Here is a 26,112-nt window from a genome sequence, read left to right as displayed (position 1 = left end):
TTTCCTGGTACTTGTGAGTTGGCATTTGCTCACAAAAAACGAGAAATGGTATACTTACAGAAGGAAATATTGCGTCAAACAGAAATGTAATACTTGCTGGGGAGCATATGTGTTTGTAAAAGAACTTAGAGCCGAAACACACAGCACTTGACTTTATTAGCTCAAAGAACCTCGTTTGGTCTTGTTACATAAGGAAGGGAGGGAGAAGTACAGTAAACGAAAATGGACAAGCGCTTGTTCTGTCTCTCGTACTGTGTGCTGTCGGTTTTGCCGCTAAATCCTTTTAGGAAAATAGAAATCTAAAGAGGAAGGGAAGGAATAGGTTACGAATTGATCGACTGAGCAGCCTAGTCATGTCTGGGTGTTTGTGTGTTTCTTTTCTTCCTAAATATAGTTTTACTCATGTGCAAGCCCTTTAGATTTGTATTAATTATTTGTTTTAGGATCGACGACATACAAAATAGTGGTATGCCTCTGCTCAGGTGTGCCACTATGCCTGTTTTGGTTTTGCAAATATGTGTCCCCATAAAAGCATATTACCTCTCTTTTAAGGTGGCGTATATGCTATATAAAATTTCTCTGAGAAGGTAATGATGTGGCAGTTGTCCATAAAAACCGGTTGTTGAAGACAGCTGCATGTTACCACTAAAAAGGAAAGACACATTATCTAAATAAAGGGGCAGGAACACCTTCACTTACCTGGAAAAAGCGCATTACGTCGTAGTGCAGACATTTCGTAATAGGAACAATGTCCGTTAATTACGCACTCAGTGACCAACTTCACATTTTTATTGTTGACCATACTGTATGCTGAAGGAAACCTTCAAGACGAACACTCGACTACGGTGTAATCAAATAAGAAATGTTATCGTCATTTCGCGATCGTTTAGCCAGCTTGAATTAGGCTGATGTACTTTGGGTGACTAACGCCAAGGAAGCTAACTATAGGTTATTGAACAAATATGAGTCATGTCTACAATGACTACTATCCACCAGTTATGTTAAAAGGACCTAAAAAAGCTCCTAATTCATTTGTAACTTCTGATCAGCTAAAGCTCATTAAAAAACTAGTGTTTTTGCAGACTAATACCTTTACAAATTAAAGAACATTAAAAGTATAGAAATTTCGCCAACAAACAAATGTGTGCGGCCAGAATGAATTATCACACAAATCTCTTTATTTCATCGAAGGGGACATAGCAGAACGTGTGGAATATCCTCAATTTTCTAACAGTGCAGCCACCTGAACCAGTCTGAAAAGTAACTAAAGATAACGTGAAGCTAACAGGTTGATCTAGGCAATGCTTTGACGGTAACATCCTTTCCGTGGCAGAAGAGCAAAACAATAGTCGTAATTACTATCACATGGATCCAAGCAATGGACACAGTGTTAACTCATCAACAATGTCGGAAGATGCCTCAAGTCAGCCCAGTCCCATTGATATAACTCAACCGGAGCTAAGGCAAATATTTAATGCCTGGCGGTCGTCAGCTGCATTGCCACGTAACATGCAATATGCAGGAATTATCTTGACCCATAATGAAGGCAAGAGAGATGATCTATCAAATTATCGTCCCATTTCTCTTCTTCTCGTGTTTTCCAAAGGACTTGAACAAATAACTCCTCTGCGGCTGACTGCTTTTTCAAAAAGTCGAAAGAATAACTCAGGCACAGTAGGGTTTCCGGAAAAAACCTAATAAGCAAAGTTAGCTTTACTTGCACAACTGGAAGTCATATTACAAAACTTTGGAAATAAGGACTCGGTGTTAGCCATTTTTTTAGATTTTCCGAAAGCTTTCGACCTCATCAACCACCGCATCCTTATTCAGAAGATTGAATACTATGGCTGTCGTGATAAAGTTTTTTCTTCAATATCTTCTCATTTATAACATTAAACACAATTTGTCGACATTCATACACATTGCTGGGCCGCAAAAGCGAGTTCCCTGTTAGGAAATTTGTATTAAACAATAAATACTGATGTTTTCAACTGGTGCCATAAGAAATTTGTGGAACTCGGTAAACTTTAATAATACCGGGCGATCACTTATTACTCAGGAGCAGAGTGCACGGGAGGGACTCCACAATTCACCACAACGAAACTTGGTAGACGGAGTGTTGGGATGCACCGGCAGATAGTATTCGGCGTATTCCTAAGCGTCACAGGCTGATGAAACTGCTCGCCGTGTGAGTTCAGCAGCACAGATGAGACACACACACCACTGGATTCGACGTCTAATACTCTTGAGAGGCAATTAAGTTTTTCACTCTCACACCTCTATTCACTCACAAAGAGGAACGCTACTTCTGGTGATCGAGAAATTTAGCGCCTGCGATAAATTCTTAAGCATCAGTAAAGACCAAGTCATGAAATATTGACCTCACAAAACAGGAGTTTCAGTGTGTGTAAGAGAGAAATCTTGCTCTTAAAAACAGGCTAGAAATATTGGAAAGTCCGAACACTCAACGCCTGAAGTAGCAATAATAAAAACTAATCTATTTCAATCGTCTAAAATAAAACTAATAATAAATATTACCTCTAACACTCGTCGGGTATTTTCCACATTGATGGGCAGAGCTCTCTTAGGGGAGTATGACCCAGCAAGGGCGCGATGGCCCCTGTACCAGAAAGCATCTGCAAGCTTACATACCTCTATAATCACTATATTAGATCTGTTTCAAAAGTTTGCTTTCTTTTATTAATAAAACAGTGTGTTTCGAATATTATTTCGATACGTTGCAAGAGCCCTATAATAAACTGAGTAGCGGAAAATTCTTAACTGAGGGTCTGAAATGCGATGGAAACGGCGGCGAAGAGTGCTCACACGGGACCGCTCAATGCTCAAATCAGCCGTCCACCAAAGGGAACCCTCGGGAAATTTGGGTTTTACCAAGCGCAAGTTTTTCTTATATAGTGTCATAAAAGTGTCGTTAAATTTAGCTAGAACCTGATCAAGAGCGGACCCTGACCCGCGGGGTCTAGAGGTCCTTGCTCTTCCTCGGGTCATGTTAGAATGTGCTTCCCTTCAGAGAAGCTGAGGTGAGCTGACAGCTTCAAAGGAGAGATTCGGAAACCGTATTTTGTCGAATATTTGCATGAACTGCTTCGCACCTTCTTCCGGTCTTCCTCTTCTCTTATGTAGCCCCAAAAGACTAATGGTGATGTTGTGTATTTTCGGCGCAATGAAAAGATGATGATGAAGAAGGAACAGAAGACATGTTTTCTATTTGTTGTCCAAAAGAAGAGAAAAATAATACAAGACGTTAACCAGGAATTGTTTATTTGTGCAAAAATAAAAGCAAAGAAGATCAGCATATATACTGGTACTGTTTAACCATAACCAGAAACCATAAATTATAACGCCCTGTGTTCGCGACTAAAGATAGCAAGGATAGAATTTTTGCGCTCCTTGGTCGAGGGAAAGTTTGCCGCCTCGGCAACATCTTATGTTACACCTTCGTTAACTCGCAAAGCTTGGTACACACAAGTATAGCTTTACTCCTCACTTCGCAAACACGAATTCCTTCAAATTTTCATTTTTTTTCCAAAAGCAGTTTGTAAATTGCACTTATTATCTGAACAGGTTTATAAACACTAAAACTTCAAAAAGGTGAATAACATTATTTGCTAACCACTGAAAGTCATTTCCCGCCACTTTGTTTTGGGAACATTTTATAGGTGACGAAGATGTATTCGAAGTTTCTTTTATAACATGCGTGACTTTTAAAAATTACATGTATTTATGTATACTGCTGTTCATACGATGGAATTTAAACCTCCTATCTGTATTTTTATCCTTGCTGCATGGACCAATAAGGTCTGCACTGTCATGAAAACAAAATATAAAATAAATATATTTTGTACAAAAAAACGAAGATACGATTATACACGTGGTTGCAAAAGGTTTAGAAGGGGGTAATGAAGGAAAAGATTTAATGCAGTCTTGGTGTATAGATGGCACAGAAAATCCCAGTGATCACAAGAAAAATAGGAAGACGTCCTCAAATGGTCGCATGACGCACACAGGAAGCCATGCTCCGCCAGTTCAGAAAACCCAATACACGTCTTTCGTATATATATACCCACCACTTGTCAGAATTCGTTTTTGCGACCTGAGGAGTCAAGTTATAGTTGCAAGTGCGTATCGTTTTGCGAGTTAACGATGGCGTAACGTAAGGTGTTGCCGAGATGAAAACATTTCCCTGAATCGAGGCGTGCTCTACATAAGCGACTCGGGCCTTTACTCGCGTTTGTAATGTTAAAAAATGTGCCTTGTCTTTTTTCATCTGCCTTATTATATAATCATCATCATCATCATCCCCCATCGTGAGCATCTTTTTTCTCCTCCTCCTCTTCCCCGGCGCAGAGTAGCAGCAAAATAAAATAATTGGTTTTTGGGGAAAGGAAATGGCGCAGTATCTGTCTCACATATCGTTGGCCACTGAACGCGCCGCAAGGGAAGGGATAAAGGGGGTTCTGAGAAAAGAAAGGAAGAAAGAGGAGCCGTAGTCGAGGGATCCGGAATAATTTCGACCACCTGGGGATCTTTAATGTGCACTGACATCACACAGCACATGGCCGCCTTTTCGTTTCCCCTCCATCAAAACGTGGCCGCCACGGACGGGTTCTCACCAGTGTAGTCCGGATCAGTAGCCGAGAACTCTAAAATTCATTTTTCCGACCGCGGCGGCTGCGTTTTTATCGAGGAAAAACGCTAAAGCGCCCGTGTTCTGTGCGATGTCAGTGCATGTTAAAGATCCCCAGGTGGACAAAATTATTCCGGAGCCCTCCACTACGGCACCTCTTCTTCCTTTCTTCTTTCATTCCCTCCTTTATCCCATCCCTTACGGCGCGGTTCAGGTGTGCAACGATATATGAGACAGATACTGCGCCATTTCCTTTCCCCAAAAACCAATTATTATTATTATTGACCCGTCGTGCTGGCTCAGTGTTGACGGCACTCGGCTACTGATCCGAAATTCCCAGGTTCAAACCCGACCGCGGCGGCTGCGTTTCGATGAAGGCGAAACGCTAAGGCGCCCGTGTGCTATGCGATGTCAGTGCACGTTAAAGACCCATAGGTGATCGAAATTATTCCGGAACCCTCCACTACGGCACCTCTTTCTTCCGTTCTTCTTTCACTCCCTCCTTTATCCCTTCCCTTACGGCGCGGTTCAGGTGACCGCCGATATGTGCTACAGGTACTGCGCCATTTCATTTCCCTAAGAACGAACCAACCGGCCAACCTTGTGGAAATATGGAGGGAACCGCCTTCCGCCCCCCCCCCCCCCCCCCCCACACACTCCCCAGCCGCGGATGCAGCGTTCCCCGCTCGCTAACCGCGGAGGGGTTCGTGATCGAGGGGAGAAAAGGAAGGGACGACAAAGCATGAACACTCATATGCTATTTTCTGCACTTGCAATTAATACATAGAGCGGGCCAGCTTGCCACAGAGCTTCAACGAGGCATCCCTCGGAAATAGAAGGCATCGTAAGAAGGACTTCCTACACACCCGCACAGCACTGTGTTGGTTATAACTGGAGTGGGGCGTCCAGTTACTACCTTTAACGATTAATAACTGGACGCCCCACTCCATTTGCAACCAACACAGTGCTGTGCGCGTGTGTGATTAAATTCCTGTAAAACGAACTAATCACGCGCACAACCTGGACACATTTCTTATTCTGTAAATAGTTTGTACATATTACTTCTCCCCCTATCCCCTCTTCCTGTCCCCTCACCTCTTTCATTTAATTTCTGCATGCTGCCTGCTATCCTTTATTTCCGCTGCCCCAGCTCAGGTGCTTCAGTATCGATGGCAGATGCCGGGGCTAGCAAAAATCTTTTCCTTCCTTTTTACTATTATTTCTAATAAAACCACTACCACCACCACTTACCGGCTGGGGCAGGGGCGCGACATCAGAGTTATCGGCGGCGAACGTTTGTATGCGCCGACGATGGCGGCCGGGTTGTCTCGTGCGCGATGCATTCTTGGGGCAAAGCCATCCCCTAGCATTTGCTGGGCAAGGTGACCAGAGGGCGCGTTTGCTGCTGTCGCTTCGCTTCCTGGAACCAGAAGTCCCGCGGCAACGCACGGCGGATTTCCGTGCACCTCCCGCGGAAGGTGACGAGAGCGTGCGGCTACAACCGCTCGTGACGCTGGCTGGGTCACGAAGATACCCTCAATGGCTCCGCGAAGTTCCGCTTAGACTTCGAGGTGGCGCTCCCGCCGCTCTTTCCGCTTCCCCCATGAGGGATACTTCCCTCCTAGCCCAACCGGTGCTGTCCTGACGCACGATGGTGAAGATGGGCCGCATCGAAATGGAGGGGGGTAACAGGTTCTCCACAACCTCTCTGCCTTTCTTGGCAATAAACTCTCTCTCTCTCTCTCTCTCTCTCTCTCTCTCTCTCTCTCTCTCTCTCTGTGTGTGCGGCCGACCTCATGTGGGGCCAGTTAACACCAAGTCCGTACCACAATTGTGACGCAACCTTTTGTCGTACAGCTTTCCTTGGGGTGTCATAACACTTCTCGTTGCCTAGAGCTTACTTGCCCTAGTCAAATTGGTGGCTAGCTTCCGAGAGGTATTCGAACCGACGACATATGCACCTTGAACAGTATCCCTTTTTGGACTTTCGAATCAAAATTGTGATGCAACCGTTCGTTCGTCGTACAGCGTTCCGGGTGGTGTCATACACGGCCAGTTCATGCCATCATTAACCAACCGGCCCAAATCGGCGCACTTCTCAAGTTTTTACACCATACTTGGAGAATGGTGGTGGTGGTAGAGGTTTGTTTATTAAAATAATAGTAAAAAGGAAGGAAAGGATTTTTGCTAGCCCCGGCATCTGCCATCGATACTGAAGCACCTGAGCTGGGGCAGCGGAAATAAAGGATAGCAGGCAGCATGCAGAAATTAAATGAAAGAGGTGAGGGGACAGGAAGAGGGGATAGGGGAATAATAATAATTAATAATAATAATAATTGGTTTTGGGGGAAAGGAAATGGCGCAGTATCTGTCTCATATATCGTTGGGCACCTGAATCACGCCTTAAGGGAAGGGATAAAGGAGGGAGTGAGAGAAGAAAGGAAGAAGAGGTGCCGTAATGGAGGGCTCCGGAATAATTTCGACCACCTGGAGATCTTTTACGTGCACTGACATCGCACAGCACACTGGCGCCTTAGCGTTTCACCTCCGTCGAAACGCAGCCGCCGCGGTGGTGGTGGTAGTGGTTTTATTAAAAATAATAGTAAAAAGGAAGGAAAAGATTTTTGCTAGCCCCGGCATCTGCCATCGATACTGAAGCACCTGAGCTGGGGCAGCGGAAATAAAGGACAGCAGGCAGAATGGAGAAATGAAATTAAAGATGTGAGGGGACAGGAAGAGAGGATAGGGGGAGATGTAATATGTACAAATTAGTTACACAATAAGAAATGTGTCCAGGTTGTGCGCGTGATTAGTTCATTTTAGAGGTATTAAATCACACACGCGCACAGCACTGTGTTGGTTACAACTGGAGTGGGGCGTCCAGTTATTAATCGTTCAAGGTAGAACTCGCGGAGCGTTCGGTCACTGCGTGTAACTACCTGACTGAGAACAGACGGGACGTCAAGCCCGTGTGTTCGAGGAATGCACAGAGGCTCACCAATGTTCGCTCACGAGTGCGCGCACTGCCCTGCGGCCACAATAGCGTCTTGATGGAGTCTGGTAGTATGCCCTGCGCCCTATAGGCCGCGAGCATATCGCGACGAGCATCGGCGAACGCGGAGCAGCGAAGGAGCAGGTGTTCTAGAGTTTCTACTGCACCGCATCCGTCACACACATCACTCGTCGCGATTCCGTGACGCACCCGTCGTTCCCCGGGCCACACGCAGCCAATGCGCGCGCGGAGGATCATTGCACGTTGTGACCGTGTAAGTGCGCGACAGCCGGTGACACTGTCGATGCGCTCACCTCCCGCGATGCGTGGGTCGGGGTGCTGCTTTCGGAGATGGTCGTGGATGGCCGCACGCACGTCCTCCAGCGCAAGGGGCAGATCGCTGGCAGGTAGTTGGTGTGCAGCGGTCGCGAGGTCGTCAGCTTCTTCGTTGCTGGCGATGCCGCAGTGACCGGGCACCCACTGTGCACGCACGGCACAACCATGTGGAAGCGCCTAATTTACAAGTACCCTACGTGTGTCTAATTGGGACCTGCGTTTACTATTTTTGGAAAATGTTTCACTCTTGCTGCTGGTCTCGTTCCGATACTTTTTTTAAGCGAAAAGCTTCACTACTATGTAGGTAAAGCAGTCTTCGGGTGGGCAGCACAACAACCTTGAAGGACCTTCAGCCCAACCAAAGATAGCCGTGTCTGGCCATATGCAGCACAGTTATGGTGTCGAACCCTCGACCCCTGACCTTTAATTGACCTCTGAAATTGGGTCATCATTGGGTTGACCTTTGACTTTATGAACGTGCGATGGGGTGATGTGAAGCCACGTGATGACATCCGATGGGAGAGAGAGAGAGAATAAACTTTATTTTGCTCTAGTTTTGTTCATCTGCGGTGTCAGATGACTTGGGTCATGTTCTCTTGCACAGGGTCTGCCCCTATTCCAGGGCTCCGCTGGATGCCGCCGCCAGCTTGGCCCGCCGGATTAGATCAATTTGGTCGCACCGGCGGTCGCTGGAGAGCAATACCTCCCACTGCTCGCACTCGGGTTTGGTATGGCTGGGACCACGGGTATTCTCGGGAATTCCCACGAAACATGACATAGCGTGGGCGTTTCGTTACGCCATAAACACGTATCTTTATATTGCCTGGGGTGAATTTTGCTTAGTATATGCAGGTTACGGTAGGTACCCGTTTGCAGCTGTCTCAAAGCTACAGCCTCTTCCCTGCTAAGTGATTTGTGTGGTGGGGGGTAGCGTCTTCTGACCCCCTTAAAATAATCTAAAATCGCTGTATATCCCTGAGGGATAGGTACGAAAACCTCGTGCCGCCTACGCGGGAAGCTCGGCTTTTCGTATGCTCTCGAGCTACCCTGTCGGCCTCTTGGTTGCCTACCACTCTTTCGTGACCTGGCGTCCATACTATCGTACGCAAAAGTGGTCTTCCTTGCATATTCTTTTCGGGTGCGCCGCAAGAGCGGAGTATGCGGAGCGCCCTGCGGCTGATTCTGCCGTTCATATAGTTTCGGCAGGCTGCTTGCGAGTCTGATATGATCGTTAAAGACTACTTGGACCGGTAGCCCTCCGCTGCCGCTACAGCTACGGCCGCCTCTTCGGCCTCGACTACCGTGCAGTCGTTTAGAGATGCGCTAGTGATCTCGCGTAGGTCCGAGCCTATCACCGTCGCCACCATGTTGTAATTGCCTTGTCCTGGAATTTTGGCGTATCTGGCTGCGTCCACATACACCGGTGTGTCCCTCAGGGCTAGTGTTATTTGTATATAGGTGGCTCTGGCTGCCCTGCGTGCAGTGTGCAGATTTGTGTCCATATTTCTGGGCAGTGGAGCCGCCTTTAATGTTTGTATGTGTTCGTCGGGTATTGTGTCTGTCCTTTAAATTTCTACTAGCGCTCCATCGCAACCCAGTTTTCTTAATACTTCCCTGCCCGTTGTTGTAAGCATTAAACGTTGTAGCTGGGTTACAAGATGAGCTCTTTTGAGCTCGTATAGCGTGTTTAGGAGTCCTAGGGTCATCAACTTTTCGGCCGGTGTGCTGTTTGGTAATTGTAGGGCAGCTTTGTAGGCGCGGCGTAGGATTGTTTCTGCTTGTTGTGTGTCTCCTTGGGTAAGGTTACAGTAGGGAGACTACAGGTAATCCTGCTCACCACTAGGCTCCTTACGAGTTTAAGCGTGTCTTCCTCGCGCATGCCGTATCGTCTCGGTGAGACCCGCTTAATCATGCGAGCAACCTGCAGAGTCGATGCTTTTAGTAGGGCGAGGTTGTGAGTACATAGCTGGTTCGACTGTATCCACATTCCTAAGATTATAATCATGGGTTTCTCTGGGATCGGTTTGCCTTCGAGCTAGATTTCAAGTTTTAGCTCGTCGTCGTCTGCCGGAACCGTGCGATTCTGTTTCCCTCGCCAGACGCGGAGAATTTCAGATTTTTCTGTCGAGCACGCGAGGCCTCTGGCCTTGACATAGTTTTCTACGCATGTCGCGGCTTCCTGAAGTTTCTCTTCATTTTCCTCTAGCGACCCTCTGGTCATCCGATGGGGTGTCGTCGGACCCTGTGATACCACGTCATAGCCACGTGACCGTGTGGCTATATATGGAACGGCTGTCGCGGCATTCATTTTGGGATTCCTGGGATTTCTTGCGATGCATTCTACGAAATATGTCCGTGTTATGTATGAAAGCGTGGCTTCCTTCGTCTGATAAAAGGTTCGTCATACTGAGCCTTTACTGAGGCCGCTGAACTTTTCTGCCATTCTTTTTTCTTCGTTAGTGATACTTAACCGCTATCAGATATTCATATTATTCGACGACAGAAACCCTACTGCCCATAATCCGGAAGGATTTGTCTTCACGAGCCGTTTTTGTTTTTATTTTTTGTATTTCAGGTCTTCCACACTTGACTGGTCCTGCTGGTATCCATTCTTCCAACTTCGTTCCTTCGACAAAGCGGACCGCAGCGGCCGAAAACAATGGTCCTCATACATGACGAATTCGTCGCAGAGGTCATTAACATCAGAGCAACCTATAGAGAAACGACAAATTGTCGGTCACCTATAAGCTTTAACGCAATTTATATCACCTTTTTTTTTTGGCCTCACGGGAGGTTACGGTCCGCCAAAGACGGATCTGGTTATTAAAAGACGTCACGAAAGTATGTACAGTATTGGCATAATAAACTGCTTGCTCTGTTTTTTTGGTGCTTAAGCTAGAAAAGATAAGGCACGAGGGTGCGGCTAATATTTTACAGGGTTAAAGCTACAACCACTGATACCTAGGCTATCCGAGCAAGCATTTTATTTTCTACACTGTTAAGTGCGTATAGACAATAGACTCAGCTTAAGATACCACTGAGCCATGAAGCAAAAATGAGGTGAGAAACGCATCTGCCTTCGCAAGGCTTATTTACAAACAAATGAGTTGCGTTCACTAACACTAGCAATTCACTAACACAGTTCAAATCCGCATTTTTTTATGTAAAATGCTTCCATAGTTTAACGAGCTGTTTGCGGTCGGCCTCTGCCCAGAACATTCACATCGTGGAACTGTAGAACACATCGGTGCAAGCCCCGCAGTGATCTACAAGTCGCTAACCCTCATTATTTTTTATATCTTTTGCATGTTTCATAAGTCGGTTGTTCACGTAACGCCTTGTCCGGCCAATGTAGGTTGTCCTGAAAACCAAGGAAATCTCGTAGGCCACATTATGGACACACTTTACGAAATGCTGACCGTGCCTCTTTTGACAGCCAACCTTTTGGTATACGTAAGTTTTGCGAAAGCTTAGCTGAGCAAAGCATTAAACGGACTAACCACTTTCTTCAGGCTGTGTGTGACTTTGGCGAGGCACTAGTCATCATTGCCAAAGCGTCCCTGAAAGGTCTGAAGACTGGACAAAAGACCCCACCCACACTCTTCCCCGGTCTCCTTTTCCATAATAAATGTTTATTCTCCCTCTTGTGGATGTAGAGCCCCCATACGTTGCAATATCATTTTATAATTCGTCACACGCTCTTTCACGATCGTTTTATTCATTTCAATAACGATACAACCATTAAAGTTCTTCGTTAAATGGACAATGTTTCAGTTGTTTTTAAAAAGCAATGGACTGTGTCTTGGATGATTTTAGAAAACTGGGAAAAGGGCTTTTATATTTTAACTACCAGATAACTGCATGCTTCAGCATTTAGATATACGTGTAGTGCCTGCAGATGGGCCCATTTTGTAGGCTTATTCCCCTCGCGTGCCGAGTGAGCGCTTGCCGTGTAATGCTGCCTTTTTAAAGATAATGAAAAGAGGCGTCGCAACCCTCTGCTTGGAGTACTCGCTCCGGAAATTGCACATGAGAAGCAAGCTAGCATTCATAATCAATTGGGCAGGCAAGTTACAGCTGGCTTCCTTGAGTCATCATCATCATCATTCTGAGTTGGTCTTGGTCCCTGTTACAGAAACACTTCTGAATAAGATTAAGGCTGGCGCAAGCAGAAAATAATCGAAAGGCAAAGAAAGACCTGCTCTGGTGCTCAACGTACACATAGTCCCACGCAACCTAAAAAAATTGTCTACCCTGTTTTAAGCACCAGCGCTGTTCTCTGCCCCCAGTAGGCTTCCTCACTTAAACAGCCTTCTAACTTGCAGAAACTAAAAGGTTGCCTATAGAATAGGCATCGTCAGCGTTTTTTAAAGTGTGCCACAAACTTCGTCTGTTGACCCGCCGCGGTGGCTCATTCGTTTGGGAGCTCAGCTACTCATCCGGAGTTCTCGGGTTCGAACCCGACCGCGGCGGCTGTGTTTCGATGGAGGCCATACGCTAAGGCGCACGTGTGCTGTGCGATGTCAGTGCAGGTTAAAGATCCGCAGGTCAATGAAATTATTCCGGAGCCCTCCACTACGGCACCTCTTTTTTTCCTTTCTTCTTTCACTCACTCCTTTATCCCTTCCTTTACGGCACGGTTCAGGTGTCCGCCGATATGCGAGACAGATATTCGGCCATTTCCTTCCCCAAAACCCATTTTCAGTTTTTTTTTTTTTGTCTGCGAGATTCTCTTGTACTGCGGAAAATCCTGTGTTGACCGGACGGAGCATTGCGTAACAACGAGCTTAGGCAAGATGCAAAAGATATAAAGATATAAAAATAGTGAGTCAGAGCTTCTTGCAGAACACTTTAAGGCTTTCACCACTTCTATACCACGGTTCTGCGATGTGAAGATTGTGAGCAGCGGCAGACAACAAACAGCACATGAAACTTTGGGAGGTTTTCGCATCTAAAATGCGGGTTCGAACTATGTCAGTGACACATCACTTTTTTTTCATCAGGCTGAGAAGACATTTTTTTCATGCCTACTCTGATAATACTTTCGCTTGCATATTCTTGTTGCCTTGTACCCAGGTGCACACGCGCGGTTTTTGGGAGGGTTATATATTTCGACCTTTTGTAACGATAGCAACATTACGGTAGCACTTCGAGCCTGCAACGCGGAGGCGCCGGCACCCTGTTGCGTCGCCGCCACGTTGTCACGTGGTTAGTCACGTGGTTAGTCACGTGGTTCATCTGGTGCCGTGGCTGGTCACGTGACGCGGAGCAGCTGCTGAGCAAGTTCTACTCGGGCAGCTGTAGCTATCCCGTCACTCCAGGTTTAACCACAGCTAAACCACCGTCCATTTTTTCTCTCAATGAACAGTTGTGAGTAAACGCCCGTATTGTCTTCCTTCTTGTGTGTAGTCTTGGCGCAAGGTCATTTTATATTATCATTAACATCACCAAAAGACAGTTTCCAAGACATAGAGCCGTTTTTTACGATGTACTTTATCCAATTGATGTGTAACGCTTGACATATGCAAGTGGTGTCAACGTAGCGTCTGAAGCACCGAGGCGTGTGATGCACACTAATAGACAACTCAGTGCGATAAAATGTCAATTCTTAAGTAAGGGAACTGTCAGTCACGTTTGACAACTTGAGCTTTAAGGTAACTATGCATTGCAGAGTTATTACTAGCAGCTGAAATGTTTCGGTGTCATCTGCAAGAACAAGAAATAGAAGATCTACTCCGCCCAGCAGTGCCAAAACTGTATAAAGCCACCCACCCAGCAGCTGAATAGTACGCTCCAGTTCTTCTTTCAGGATGTCCAGTACCTGGAGAGCTCCTCGTTTACCCTAGGAGGCAAAAACCCACAGCACACGATGAACCTAAGCATTGAGTCAGAATAATCTGCGCTCACGTGGAGTAACGGGTGCTTTAGTGCCGGATTTCGATATGCCATTGGTTTTGAAGCATGGCAAGTGTAGTCAGGTATCTTACTTTTCTTTTGAAAAGAAAAGAAGAATATGGGGTGCCCTAGAAGTCCTACCCATTTTTGGACCATATCTTTTCAAATTGCGAGGAGACGACAAATATTTTCTAGTAAGTTTTAATCATCATCACCAGCGCATCTACATACACTGCAGCACGAAAACATCTTCCAATCGTCTCTATTAACTTCGTTTTGCGCTACTTAGGAACACCCGCTATTCGACTCACTAATTCATATTTTAATAAGCGAAAGAATTAAATAACAGTTGAAACATTTAAGTAAAGGCGATAAATGTCCTTTTTTTCCATAAGCGCGTCGAACATCAAAAGAGTTCCTGTTAGCGCCAATACAGTTCGGTCAAAGCTAGTGTTTACCAGAATCCGTCAGTGCTTCAATGACTCTGCATGTGTTCGTGCGAGATTCACCAGCCCTGTAGGCACAGAACAGAAAATAGGGGCAGTATTGTTCCACATCTCAGCCGACGGTTGAAAGCCTGAGCAGTGACTGCCCTTCAAGGTAGCCCATACATGGGGATTACGCGCTTACCTAGGGCTTTTCGGCATGCCGGAAATTTTGAAAGAAGTGCCCGTAGAGTGGTGGAGTTACCTTGGTCCATGTTTAATAGAAACCAAGAACTCTTAATGTAATCGCTGCGCAGATAACCAACGCATAGGTACCAGCGCAGGAGCTGGAAGACGTTCTTCTTCCAGAGCTCGTAGTGTACGCTGAGCAGAGATATTTTATGCACTCTGGGCCACTCTGTGGTGCCCGGGCAACTCAATAGACACAATATATCTGTAACTGATGGTGTACGAAGAAATGAGCATACATCATAGGCCAGTCCCCAGAGCACGGGCCTTCCCACGAACACGGCCCGTGCGCCGAGCGAGAGCGCTTTGGCCACGTCTGCTCCGGAGCGCACTCCTCCGTCCAGGTACACCTCCATGCAGTCGCCCACGGCCGCCACCACCTCGGGCAATACATCGATCTGCGGAAGGGTACAGCGCGCCTTGTGCTATAACACGTACACTCTATATTATTCAGACATTAAAATATAAAAATTGGAGAGGACAAGGGTATGACGCGGTATCGTAATGGGTAAATTCCCGTGTATGCAAAATATGATTCTCTTCTTTACGTTCATATATACCGGGGAGTCCCCGTACCCTTCCAGGCGCAGTGGCGCAGCAGTTAAGCGATGCGCCACTGCCCTGCGATGGCAGGTGCTCCCAGCGGGTGACCTTGTGCGGCCGATATTGTTCTTCCAGAGCGACTAATCATTTATCTAACGGCCGCGCCTGCCACGGCGGGCAGTTTACTCGCAATCCAGGGGGCAGGTTGTGATCACGCCGCAAGGTCATGTGACCTAGGTGGCCCACCTGCCTCCTAGGTGCTTCCCAAGAACCGCCTGCCAGGGCTTTTCACTCACAAAGCTGACAACGCCGGCACCAAATTTTCTGGCCAGTGGGGTATTTAACGGTATCGCGTTAAAACGATTTCTATATTTTTCATGATGATTCCAGTGATTCGTCTGCGCTGTCTCACGCTTGCACAAAGTGCAGTGAACGCTCTCTAAAGGTTCCTTCGCCAAATCTCATCACCACCAGCCTGACTACGCCACCTGCAGGGCAAAGGCCCCTCATTTGTCCCTCCAATTAGCCCTGTCATTTGCCAGCTGCGCCCGCCCTATGCCTTCAAACTCCTTAATCTCATCTGCCCAACTAACTTTCTGCCGCCCCTGCTACGCTAAGTTTCTCTTGGAATCCACTCTGGTACCCTTAAAGACCAGCGGTTATCTTGCCTTCGTAGTACATGCCCTGTCCAAGCACATTTCTTCATCCCGATTTCGACCAGGATGTCATTAACTCGCGTTTGTTCCCTCAGCCACTCTGCCCGCTTCTGGTTTCTTAACGTTACACCTGTCATTTTTCTTTCTATACTTTTCATACCTCATTGTGTTGTTGTCCTCAACTTGAGCTGAACCCTTTTCTTTAGCCACCACGCTCCTGCCCCGTGGGTCAGTACCGGTAAAGTACAGCTGTTGCATATTGTCCTCTTGAGGGATATTCGTAAACTGTCATTAATGCTGTGAGAGAACCTTCCATCAAATTTACTTCCGGCATAATAACACGCCAGGGTTATGATGGAAGCTTCTCTACCTCTACCTGCCGTGGAGGCTGAAGGGTTGGCGCGTTCGAGGATGGTGGTGGTAGTGGTTTTATTAAGAATAATTGTAAAAAGGAAGGAAAAGATTTTTGCTAGCCCCGGCATCTGTCATCGATACTGAAGCACCTGAGCTGGGGCAGCGGAAATGAAGGACAGCAGGCAGAATGGAGAAATGAAATGAAAGAGGTGAGGGGACAGGAATAGAGGATAGGGGGAGAAGTAGTAAGAACAAACTATTTACACAATAAGAAATGTGTCGAGGACGCGCGAAGAGATCCAGGTCGCAATAACCGCGTGTCGTAGGAGGCGATATTCAAAAGGAGCCCGTGCGCTGTGCGTTGTCAGTGCACGACTCACGTTAAAGATCCCCAGGCGGCTGAAATTATTCCGGAGCCCTCCACTACGGCGATTTCTTCTCTCTTCTTTCTTTCGCTCCTACCTTCATCCCTTCCCTCACGGTGAGGTTGAAATATCTCCACTGAGAAGAGAGACAGTTACTGCGATTTTCCTTTCATCAAAAAGATTTTTTCCCTCTACTTTTTCCCACAACCGACTTCAAAATGTAAGCCTGCAGTGGCCGTCATCCGGAGTTCCCGGGTTCGAACCCGACCGCGGCGGCTGCGTTTTTATGGAGGAAAAACGCTAAGGCGCCCGTGTGCAGTGCGATGTCAGTGCACGTTAAAGATCCCCAGGTGGTCGAAATTATTCCGGAGCCCTCCACTACGGCACCTCCTCTCCCTTTCTTCTTTCATTCCCTCCTTTATCCCTTCCCTTACGGCGCAGTTCAGGCGTCGAACGATATATGAGGCAGATACTGCGCCATTTCCTTTCCCCAAAAACCAATTATTATTATTATGGCCGTCATACTAAAACTGGTCTAAATTAACATATATTTGCATTTGTTCCACTGCAACAGTAGCAAACACCAAATAAAGCTACGAAACCCAATGATGCTTAGGATCATTCTTGGAAGAAAATTAGAGCACGCTGTGCTTCGTGAGCTCTGAGGGAAAATGTACGTTGTTAGATGCACGTTTGGCAAAAATACTATATTGTCCCTGGATAATCATCTGCTACGAAGTTCTGAACAGCTCTGTCAAAGTCACGCGTGCCCTCTATCGTTCTATTAATCGTTTTCGCCAAGAACCATGTCTGCCTCTCGGCAACCTTCTTTCTTTCCTCCTCCTCCTTTTTTTGGCTATAAAATCCCTGGTCACTGAATAAACGTCGTCCTCTTACCCCGACTTTATGGCTGGGTTAGATCAGGCCTTTCTGGCCCGGTGGTCCCACCGGGCCGATTGCTGCATCATGTATTGAAGAAAACGATATTCATAAGCTCCTCTCTTTGGTTGAGACTTAATACTGTTTAGAACGCATTTTGTATGTCCAGGGTATAAAGCCATCTGACCTGTTCCCGCGGTCTCGATGTTTGTATTTTTCTGGTTTGATATGCATTATTTGCTGCGTACTGAGTGCTAATGCGACTTCGCTTTTTGCCTAAGTTTTGATGTTGTTTTATAGCGATAGCTGTTAGGCGCCAGGCCCTGGCTTTCTGGTCGTTTTCGCCGTCTGCGTAACCGGTGGCTGCGTTAATGCAACAGTCAACCTGGGTCTCATAAGCCTACGGGTGGCTCTGTTTGGAGCAGTCGCCTGCCAGTGCAGGGGTGCATCACTTGATCACTACACCAGGGCACCAGGAATATATCCCCAAAACTAAACGCCTAGACAGCTATCGCTAAATACCGCGTTATACAACCGTAACCGTCCCGTGAGTCTTTTTTTCCTTTGTATCCTTATCAGCTTATACCAAACCCTAACTTGTCGTTAGCAGTAATGAAAATAAAAGCAAAAGAATAAACATGAACATGTAACACGTGAGGACAAGCGGGGAACAAAAGGTTTATGCTACTTCGGAGCCTGGATTAACCTCGCGCCGCTTCACGTCATTTCCGCCGCTCCAGCTGTTCCCCTGCTCCCGTGTCTGCCTGACCTGCACGGAAGTCGAAGAGCACGCACCGTGGCCGGAGTTCCGTCCAGCTGTCGTCCGCCGTGGTTCGACACAATGACCGCAGCCGCTCCGTGCCGATGCGCCGCCATTGCCGACTCGGCTGCGAACAGGACAGCTGCTGTTAGCCTGACTCCCTTTTGGACTCATAACATGAGTCGCTTTGGGACGTTAAATCCTCATAAACCAAACAATACCTGTCTATTCGTTACTTACTTCAATTCTCTTTTTCGCAACCAATCTGGCATATTTTTTTTTATAGAATGAGTGGCCAACTAGCCGTCGTTCTTGTCCTGTTATTCACTTGTACAGCCCAGCGCGATTTGATGGCTACCGCATTCGTTCACGCTGAAACAATCCAAGATTTTTTTTCCTGGCCTGACGGTCACTTAGTCCTCACCAAACATGACTGTGCAGGATAGATGAATCCATCGGCTAGCTACGCTCACGTGTTCGTCACAGCGTTCTTGCAAAAATAAACTTTGTTAGAGCAACTTAATCTGAGGAGGTTAATCCCGAAATAATCAGCTTCAAATGGCGTTTGTCTGTACATCTCCGTTCTTTCCAAGCGTCCTTTTTTACAGCTCGGTCAAACTGGGATCAGACTGGTTGCCTGTGCATCGAAATGCGAAAAACAGATGGCGGCCAAAGTAAAGTAGACAGGGTCAATTTTTGTTTCTTTGTCTCTCAGACGCTTCCTTACGCGCTCTTGAGCAGGATCAGGGAGGAGTGACTTCAGCAGTCTTTCTTAGGGACTGTGTATGCCACTTCGCGCGCTGCTAAGTGCTGGTACTGTTGCGGATGGAATGGCCTGTGTTTTGGCGAGCATGCTATGCCACGCACAGTGTGGCACAAGTGTGTGACAGAAACCTTCTCTCTCTGAAGCTTTCACCTTTACTTTGCTAAAGCTATGAGTGACACAGCACGAGGTCGCGCGCACTCCAGGAGCGGTACAGCGCATGCAACCTGCAGCTGTTGGCTCCACACTTTCGGTGGAGGTTTGATATGGACCTCTAGAGCGGAGGGCGACAGGTGGTGTCGGAGGGAAGTTTCAGGGAGTGATGTGCCGTGAGTGAGGGATATGTGGGCAGGACCAACATATGCATCGTTCGTCAAGCGTATTCCGGCACTATGATACAGAACCACGTAGTGGGGTGTTTGCAGTATCCATGAAACTTTCTCCTAAGCTCCGAAGCGGGGACGACATAAGCCGCCGTTACCCTTCAAAGGTATGGAGCGCCGATGGCTCAAGGCGAGCCACACTATACACGGCCCAGAGGCAAAATCCAGGGCCTGCATGCTTTTCAGAAAGGCTGCGCGTGCGTTATGAACATGGGCTTCATATGCCTGGGGGGTGGGAGAGGACGTGTAGGTTACGCGCCAACTAAATACGGGCCTGGCGGTAGTAACCCAGTTGGTTTCTGAACCAGCAGGAGAGGCAGTGCCAGGTCGAGGGTGAAGAAGCGCTACCTTTGACCTCCGGCGCCGTACTTCATCAGAAGATCACCAGAACAAAACATCGAGAATGACCGAGCGCACAGCTTTAAGTTAAGACTCCAGAGCTCACCGGTGAGAACTCCCTTGACGACAATGGGCAGATCTGAGAGGCTACGTAGCCATGCGATGTCTTTTAGAGTGGCTGCCGGCGAAACGTCCATGCCAGGCCAATTCACGCCATAGTTGAATCCTTCAGTGGATGGATGATCCCGAAACGAAGCTTGCAGGTTGGCGTAACTGCGCACACACCGGAAACTCGCGGTGGTCTCTATGGAGCAAGCGAACAAGAACTAGAGTAGTGAGCCGCTTAAGCATGTTCATAAACCGAACAGGTTGTACACCTCTAAAAGCCCAAAGCATAAGAGTGGCGCTTTCATTTCTGGGAGCCACTCATTGCGATTTTCGTTTATTCGTAAGGCAAGTGAAAGGAACTACAAATAAGCAGAGTTCGGAATTCCTTCTTCCTCAAAATGTCTCAAAATTTGAATGTTTCAATTCAATCGGCAAGTCATGCACCTTTCAATCTCATCATTTAATTAAGTCGCAGCCCATGAGAACAAACCTACCGAATACCCCAGTGCAAAAGGTGGTAGAGCACCTTACCTGACAAGGAAGAGGTTGTGAGTATTTTACTTTAAAATTTATTATCATTAAGGTAACAAAATAATGCACCAATAATTTTATCAACGCCGCAAATAAAAAGCACACTGCTGTGCATTCTTTGGTTTCAGTGACTGTTGGCATGGTTCATATGTACGTCGTAAAGAGCCTATCATTTCCGTACTCTTGTCACCTCGACCCCTTCCATAGGCCTTCTTTTAAATTAAAACTGATTGCACACAGTTATAGTGCCGGTTAGTATAACTTCTAACGTCCAAAGTGAAAGTGGAGCATCCTCGGAGTATAGGCAAATATTATGCATGTTTAGTTTGCTGGTGGTAAAATCCTAGGATGGTATTGGGCGCGCGCGCTCCATCCGTTGGAACACTATACCAGCTGACTACGTACCACGCACCTGAGATTTAAGAGCGAAACAAAACAAACTTCCTCTCGTTAATTTCAGTGCTCCCGCGAAGCTCCCCTTGACCTTTGCGATAATAACAGCTTTACAGATGTAAGAATTAAGTGCGAAGATTGTGTTAAGTGCGAGTATTGCGACAACGTGCGCGCAAAATCGTTGCGTGGCATGGGCAAAAACACACTCGAAAATTTCAGGTGCTGACCAGATGTTAACTGTAAACACGTACGCCTTATCAGGTGAATGGTTGACAGACTGCTGAGTATAAACTCCCTGCTTTAAGCAGGTTCCAGTCCCGAGGACGCAACAAAGAGAATTAACCTGAGCCCTTCTGGAAGGCGGTTCTGGAAGATGACCCTGTCGACCCTCCCGACGATGTCTCCTTGAACGGGCGAGTCCACTGTGACCACAATGGCGGAGTATCCCTGGGCAGCAGCCCTCCTGACCAGAGACTCGGTGAGGAACCGGTCCCGGAAGATGTACACCTGCTGCCAGAGGACGCAGTCCGGAGCGCTGGCCCTCACCTCTTCCAGGGACACGGTGCTTAGTGAGCTCAGGATCATCACTGTGCCGGCCTCCTGCGCCGCTGTGGTAAACAGAAAACCGTCGCAAGCAGCGCTCATTTACAAACGTGTGGCAAAGGTGGCGAGAAATTCTTAGAAGCATTCAGAATCGTGAGGGGTAGAACGTATAGGTGACTACGGCTTGGGCGTTATTAATGCGTTAAAATATAAGCGCTATGCAAGCAGTGAACTTAATCTGCTGACTTCGGATATAACGAACCTAAGTGTACAACTTTCGATATAGCGAATTTCAGTGTGTCGACCACGGATATAACGAATGTTTGGCTGCTAACGCATTCAAACAATCCGCCGAAGATCACTTAAGAGTTTTAGTTTTTTGTTTCCCTTGTTATTAACAGCCTCAAGATTCAAGTCGAGCAATGCCGTTAAGAGAATAAAGGTCGCGGGGCCCGGGCTTTGTTAGATTTCGAGTGTGAGTGCTAGCCCCAGCCTGAGTCCCAGTCCAAATCCGATGTCCGAGTGTGGACACCGAAGGCATTCGAGAGTTGAGCAAGCAGGGCATGCGTAGCAGGGGAAGACAATGAGCGCGACAAGCACCAGGCGCTTCAAACTCAAACGTGGGGGCTTTTCGCGGTATGGCGCAGTGACGAGAACAGAGTCGTCGCCAAGTGGAAGCGCGAGTGTTGCCGTTGGTTACTGCGTCAACAAACATGGACGTGCCTCCTCGTGTTCAAGGTTCATGCGATGACGACCCGGCCTAAGTAAAGCCGTGATGTGCGTTGTGCGCAGAAGAGCTACGGAAGGAAATTTAACGAAGAAGACGACACATGCGCAGTGTATTGTATATTTATAGAAAAAATTGGAGCATAAATTTCTAGAATGTGGCAGTATCTATCGAGATCTCGACACAGGCGCAGTAACTGCGCCCAAGGCCCTAAGGTTTAAATATAGCAAAGGTAATGTGATGGAATATGCGGCAGACGTTAGCAAAAAGTGCTTAGAATGTTGGTGACTCAAAAGAATGGCGGTGACGTAAGGATACAAGTCCAGGATTAAAGATTGGTGAAAGGTCAAAGACAATACAGTTTGTATTCAAAGAAAAACAACGAATTTATTGATAACACTGTTCAGTTTGAAAGCTTGGTTTAGAGAACTGCAAATAAAATGAAATACTGAACATCGTATCAAGAGCTTTACTGCACTCCTCAACGGCTCACAATTCATGAGCAAAAAAACAAAATCACTCTACCGTCATTTTTGACGAAATGAGAAAGGGATGAGTGATAGCAATCGCAAAAAAAGTTAAGCTGAGAAAATCATGAAAGCCTCGGATGCTTTTGCTTTTTGTCAGAAAAATGCGGCATCACAACCAACGAAAGCAATGACCTTCTGATCTCTCCTATACATGGTGATGCACTGGTGATGGCGCTCTGTCGTCGGAAACTGCCGCAATTGAGGATGCGCTGGGACTATTACGAGTGCGATTCGCCCACAGTTCTCGACGACCAGACGTCAAAAAACTGTGGACTCAATATTTCGCTGCAGCTTTTATTCCCGAGGCAAATGAAGACCCGAGTCATCGGCGAAAAAAAATAGATTGAGAAGTCAAAAATTTTCACCTAACATAAAGGCATTGAAAAGTGTTTCCAACACTTCCTGGGCGCCACTATTCAGTTGAGTTCAGTTCAGCCAGACTCAAGAGACCTGTGAAACAAGGCGTTGACCTTCGAGCCGATGAGCGTCAATGCGACGTCAACCCGTTCAAGGCGCTGCCTCTTCGGTCTCCGGCAATCGTTCAAAAATACAGCGAATTTCATTGATAGCTGTACTATTAACCAGCACGGTAATCAGTATCCTCAAAGCGAGGCGTAGTTAAGCAACCAGCTACAGCGCTGAACTTTGATGGTCGTCTGGGATATTTATTTTGTCCTTAGACCTATTCAGCTGAGCACTTTTTGTTGGCAAGTTCCTGTCTAGGTGCGCGATCTGTCTCATAGCTGCTGGCGTCACTTTGCCATGAACCGGTCTCTGTTTGCTGAGAGGAATGTCTCGGCGACAGGGTCACCACCACCGCTGCATGACGTCCACATGTGCCCCGATGGTAACTTCAGATTTGCGCGCAGTTACCCAGAATGTGCGCACATTATTGCCAAAAGCTGTCTCTCTATACCTCGAGGGCACGCCGATAGACGTTTCCACTGTTTGCATACAGAGGTGAGACCACGTGCTCTTTGGACTGTTGCGAACAGGCGCAGTACATTCGAGCTGTTGCTCCCTCCGAGTTTGCACTGAGGCGAGCAATAGTCCCGACATGGAATATAGAGGCACTGATAAAAGACAAAACCCCGGGATTAGACGAAAATACAGGACGAAGACGCGGCCAACCAAAAATTATTCGGCAATGGAGAGTGTCCCATCGTTCAGTGGTTTCTCGCAGGCTCCAATAAGTGCAACTGACGCGTTCGTGCAGCTGACTCCAGTAAGCTATTCTTCTCACGCTTTCAACGCGCTGTTGACGGGCAGGTATGAATTCCTCTCATTTGCGCATTATCACTACGCATACCAAACTGTCCAAGGCCTACCTTGCGCAGTGCCAATCTCTCCTGCGGGGTGTGTCAGCTTTTGGCAGCACGTTGGCGATAAGCCGACTGGGAAAGATATGGCGCTGCCCAGAACCGTGGTGGAGGTCTTCACCTTCTCCACGTCGACGAGGATCCGCGGTCTGAAGTGAAGCCTGCATGAATCGGTATTATGGATGGGTGACCTGCAGGGGCGGCTTTGCATGTCGAAACCAGGTTCAACTACGATGTGAAGGTATGTACACAGTTTTGTTTTCATATATACTCGCGTACATTATTTAGCTGAATTTTTTCGACAAGCTGTAATTTGCCCGAAAACATTTGCCCATTAGCCGAATCTCGGTGTCATACACGCCTTTTTATTCGGGTTACTCGTCTTCATGAGTAACAAGCAATCCGCTACCATCATATGCTCAAGGGCTACCAAGCGGGGCCGCTGCGGCCAAAGTATTCCCGCAAACCGCATAATCTTGTCCGCCCACCAACATTTCTGCCGCCTCCTGCTACGCTTGCCATCTCTTGGAATCCACTCCGTTTCTCTCAAAGACCAGCGGTTATCCTGCCTCGTTATCTTGTTATCTCGTTATATTATCTTGTTTTCTTAGCGGTTATCTTGCACCTTCGCGAAGGTCACTTTCCTGATGTGGGTGACATCTCACCCCACTCCTATACGTCGCCTCGAAAAAGTAACTGAGTATCCGCTGTAACGAAATTCAAATTCGATATTTCACTCAAGCGTTCTTCGGCGTTTTCGGCTCGAAAAAGACAATGCAATGCTCCGACCGCATCTATTGTTGTGTGCGAAGTTGCAGACAGACTGTTCACATTCACGCACATCCTGTACATGCGTCTCATTGATTGATTGATTGATTGATTGATTGATTGATTGATTGATTGATTGATTGATTGATTGATTCACGCGTCGAGTTCTCAGTAAGCGGGCTTTTTTTAGTTTGCCTCAATCTAAACTCTGAGAGTCCCCCCGAACTCATTCTAATTAACAAACTGCGCAGCCGCCGAACCGACCCAGTGTGTTCCGAGAAACCAAGGACGCACCTTTTGAACGCCTCGGTGTTCTCCCGGAAGGTGTGTCCCTCGCCAGCCCCGATGGAGACGTAGGTCCTCGTGATGGCATCCATCTTGGCCTCACCGAGGCGTTGCATGTCCGTCAACGTGACCGCCATCGCCTGCTCTCTCTCCTCGTGATTGATCCCTAGTTCTTGCTGAAGTTAGGAAAACGACGTCAGTGCGTCATAATTTCGCTATAAAAATTTCGGCCAACTGATAATACTACGCGAAACCTTTGGAACGGGTCTTTAACAGCTGTAGGTGAAAAACAGAACAATAAATATATACACGTATAGGACTGCCTTGAAAGTGGAAGTCTGTTAATTAGGATGGCGTAAGGAACCAAAGCAATCAAAAACTATGAATAGAAAGAAGGGCTTTAGAAGAGGACATTCTGCAGAGCGTGGCACGAGAAGTGTCAAAAGTAAAACAACAGGAGCAGGAGTGAAAACAGTAAAACTCAATCTAAAATTAGTAAAAACAGAATTCTGCAGGCGTAGTTTTGACTACACTAAAGCTATTTCTTTGAAAGTAATACTCACGGGCAGCTAATACAACGGTCTCTTCTTTTAGTTGTGTGGAATTCCACTAAAACTGCAGTACAAATGAGGCTAAAATGTTCACGAGGTGCAGAAAACATGTGGCAGCAACGATAGCCCGCAAATGAAAATAAAGTTACACAGCTGCCAAGCACTAAGTGACCGACCTGACCGAGCAGGAAATGATTTATCGGCTTCAACGTCCCGAAGCTGCTCAGGCTATGAGGTATGGCGTGGTGAAGGTCTCCGGAAATTGCGACCACCTGGAGTTCTTTAACGTGCACTGACATCGCACATTACACGGGCGCCTAGAATTTACCCTCCATCGAAATTCTATCGCCGTGGTCGGGTTTATTTGGCAAGGGTTCAGTGGTCAGGGGAATATAGACAAGCAAACAAGCGAAGCAATAAAGGAAAGCAGCACGTACTGAAGCCGAGCTTGCGTCAACTGAATTACCTTGCCTCCATGCGGTTTTGCTATAAAATGTTAGGCATACGCAACGCACAAGGTTCAGCCACAAACTCCAATTCAGTAAAGGATGATATTCTGTTGCCTCGGCACGCGATGGCGATGAGAGAGTGCCACGGAGATAGAAGAAAAATCTGAGACACGAAAGACGCTGTCTCTCTCTCGACTGTGCATGTCGTCTTGATCTAGTCATCCGGAAATGAGGCGGAGGGTAAAAAGCAAGATAACAAATAACGTCATCGCTCTCATGCTATGAGACTTAACGCTTCCAAATGTACATTAATGAAGCTAT

General features: G+C 47.0%; 1 protein-coding gene across 1 annotated transcript; it reads right to left on the bottom strand.

The window, feature by feature from the left end:
• Positions 1-10,533: 10,533 nt before the first annotated feature.
• On the bottom strand, positions 10,534-24,928 carry LOC144108354 (L-lactate oxidase-like). Its single transcript, XM_077641609.1, has 8 exons — positions 24,801-24,928; positions 23,748-23,899; positions 20,963-21,227; positions 19,694-19,860; positions 18,138-18,229; positions 14,785-14,943; positions 13,749-13,818; positions 10,534-10,688 (listed from the first exon to the last, which is right to left on the bottom strand). The coding sequence occupies exons 1-8, from the start codon at positions 24,926-24,928 to the stop codon at positions 10,534-10,536; spliced, it is 1,188 nt and encodes a 395-aa protein (XP_077497735.1).
• Between the last annotated feature and the right edge of the window lie 1,184 nt (positions 24,929-26,112).

This window comes from Amblyomma americanum, chromosome 10 (genome assembly GCF_052857255.1).
Source record: "Amblyomma americanum isolate KBUSLIRL-KWMA chromosome 10, ASM5285725v1, whole genome shotgun sequence".
NCBI classification, from domain to species: Eukaryota; Metazoa; Arthropoda; class Arachnida; order Ixodida; family Ixodidae; genus Amblyomma; species Amblyomma americanum.
This window is presented reverse-complemented; position numbering and strand designations above follow the sequence as displayed.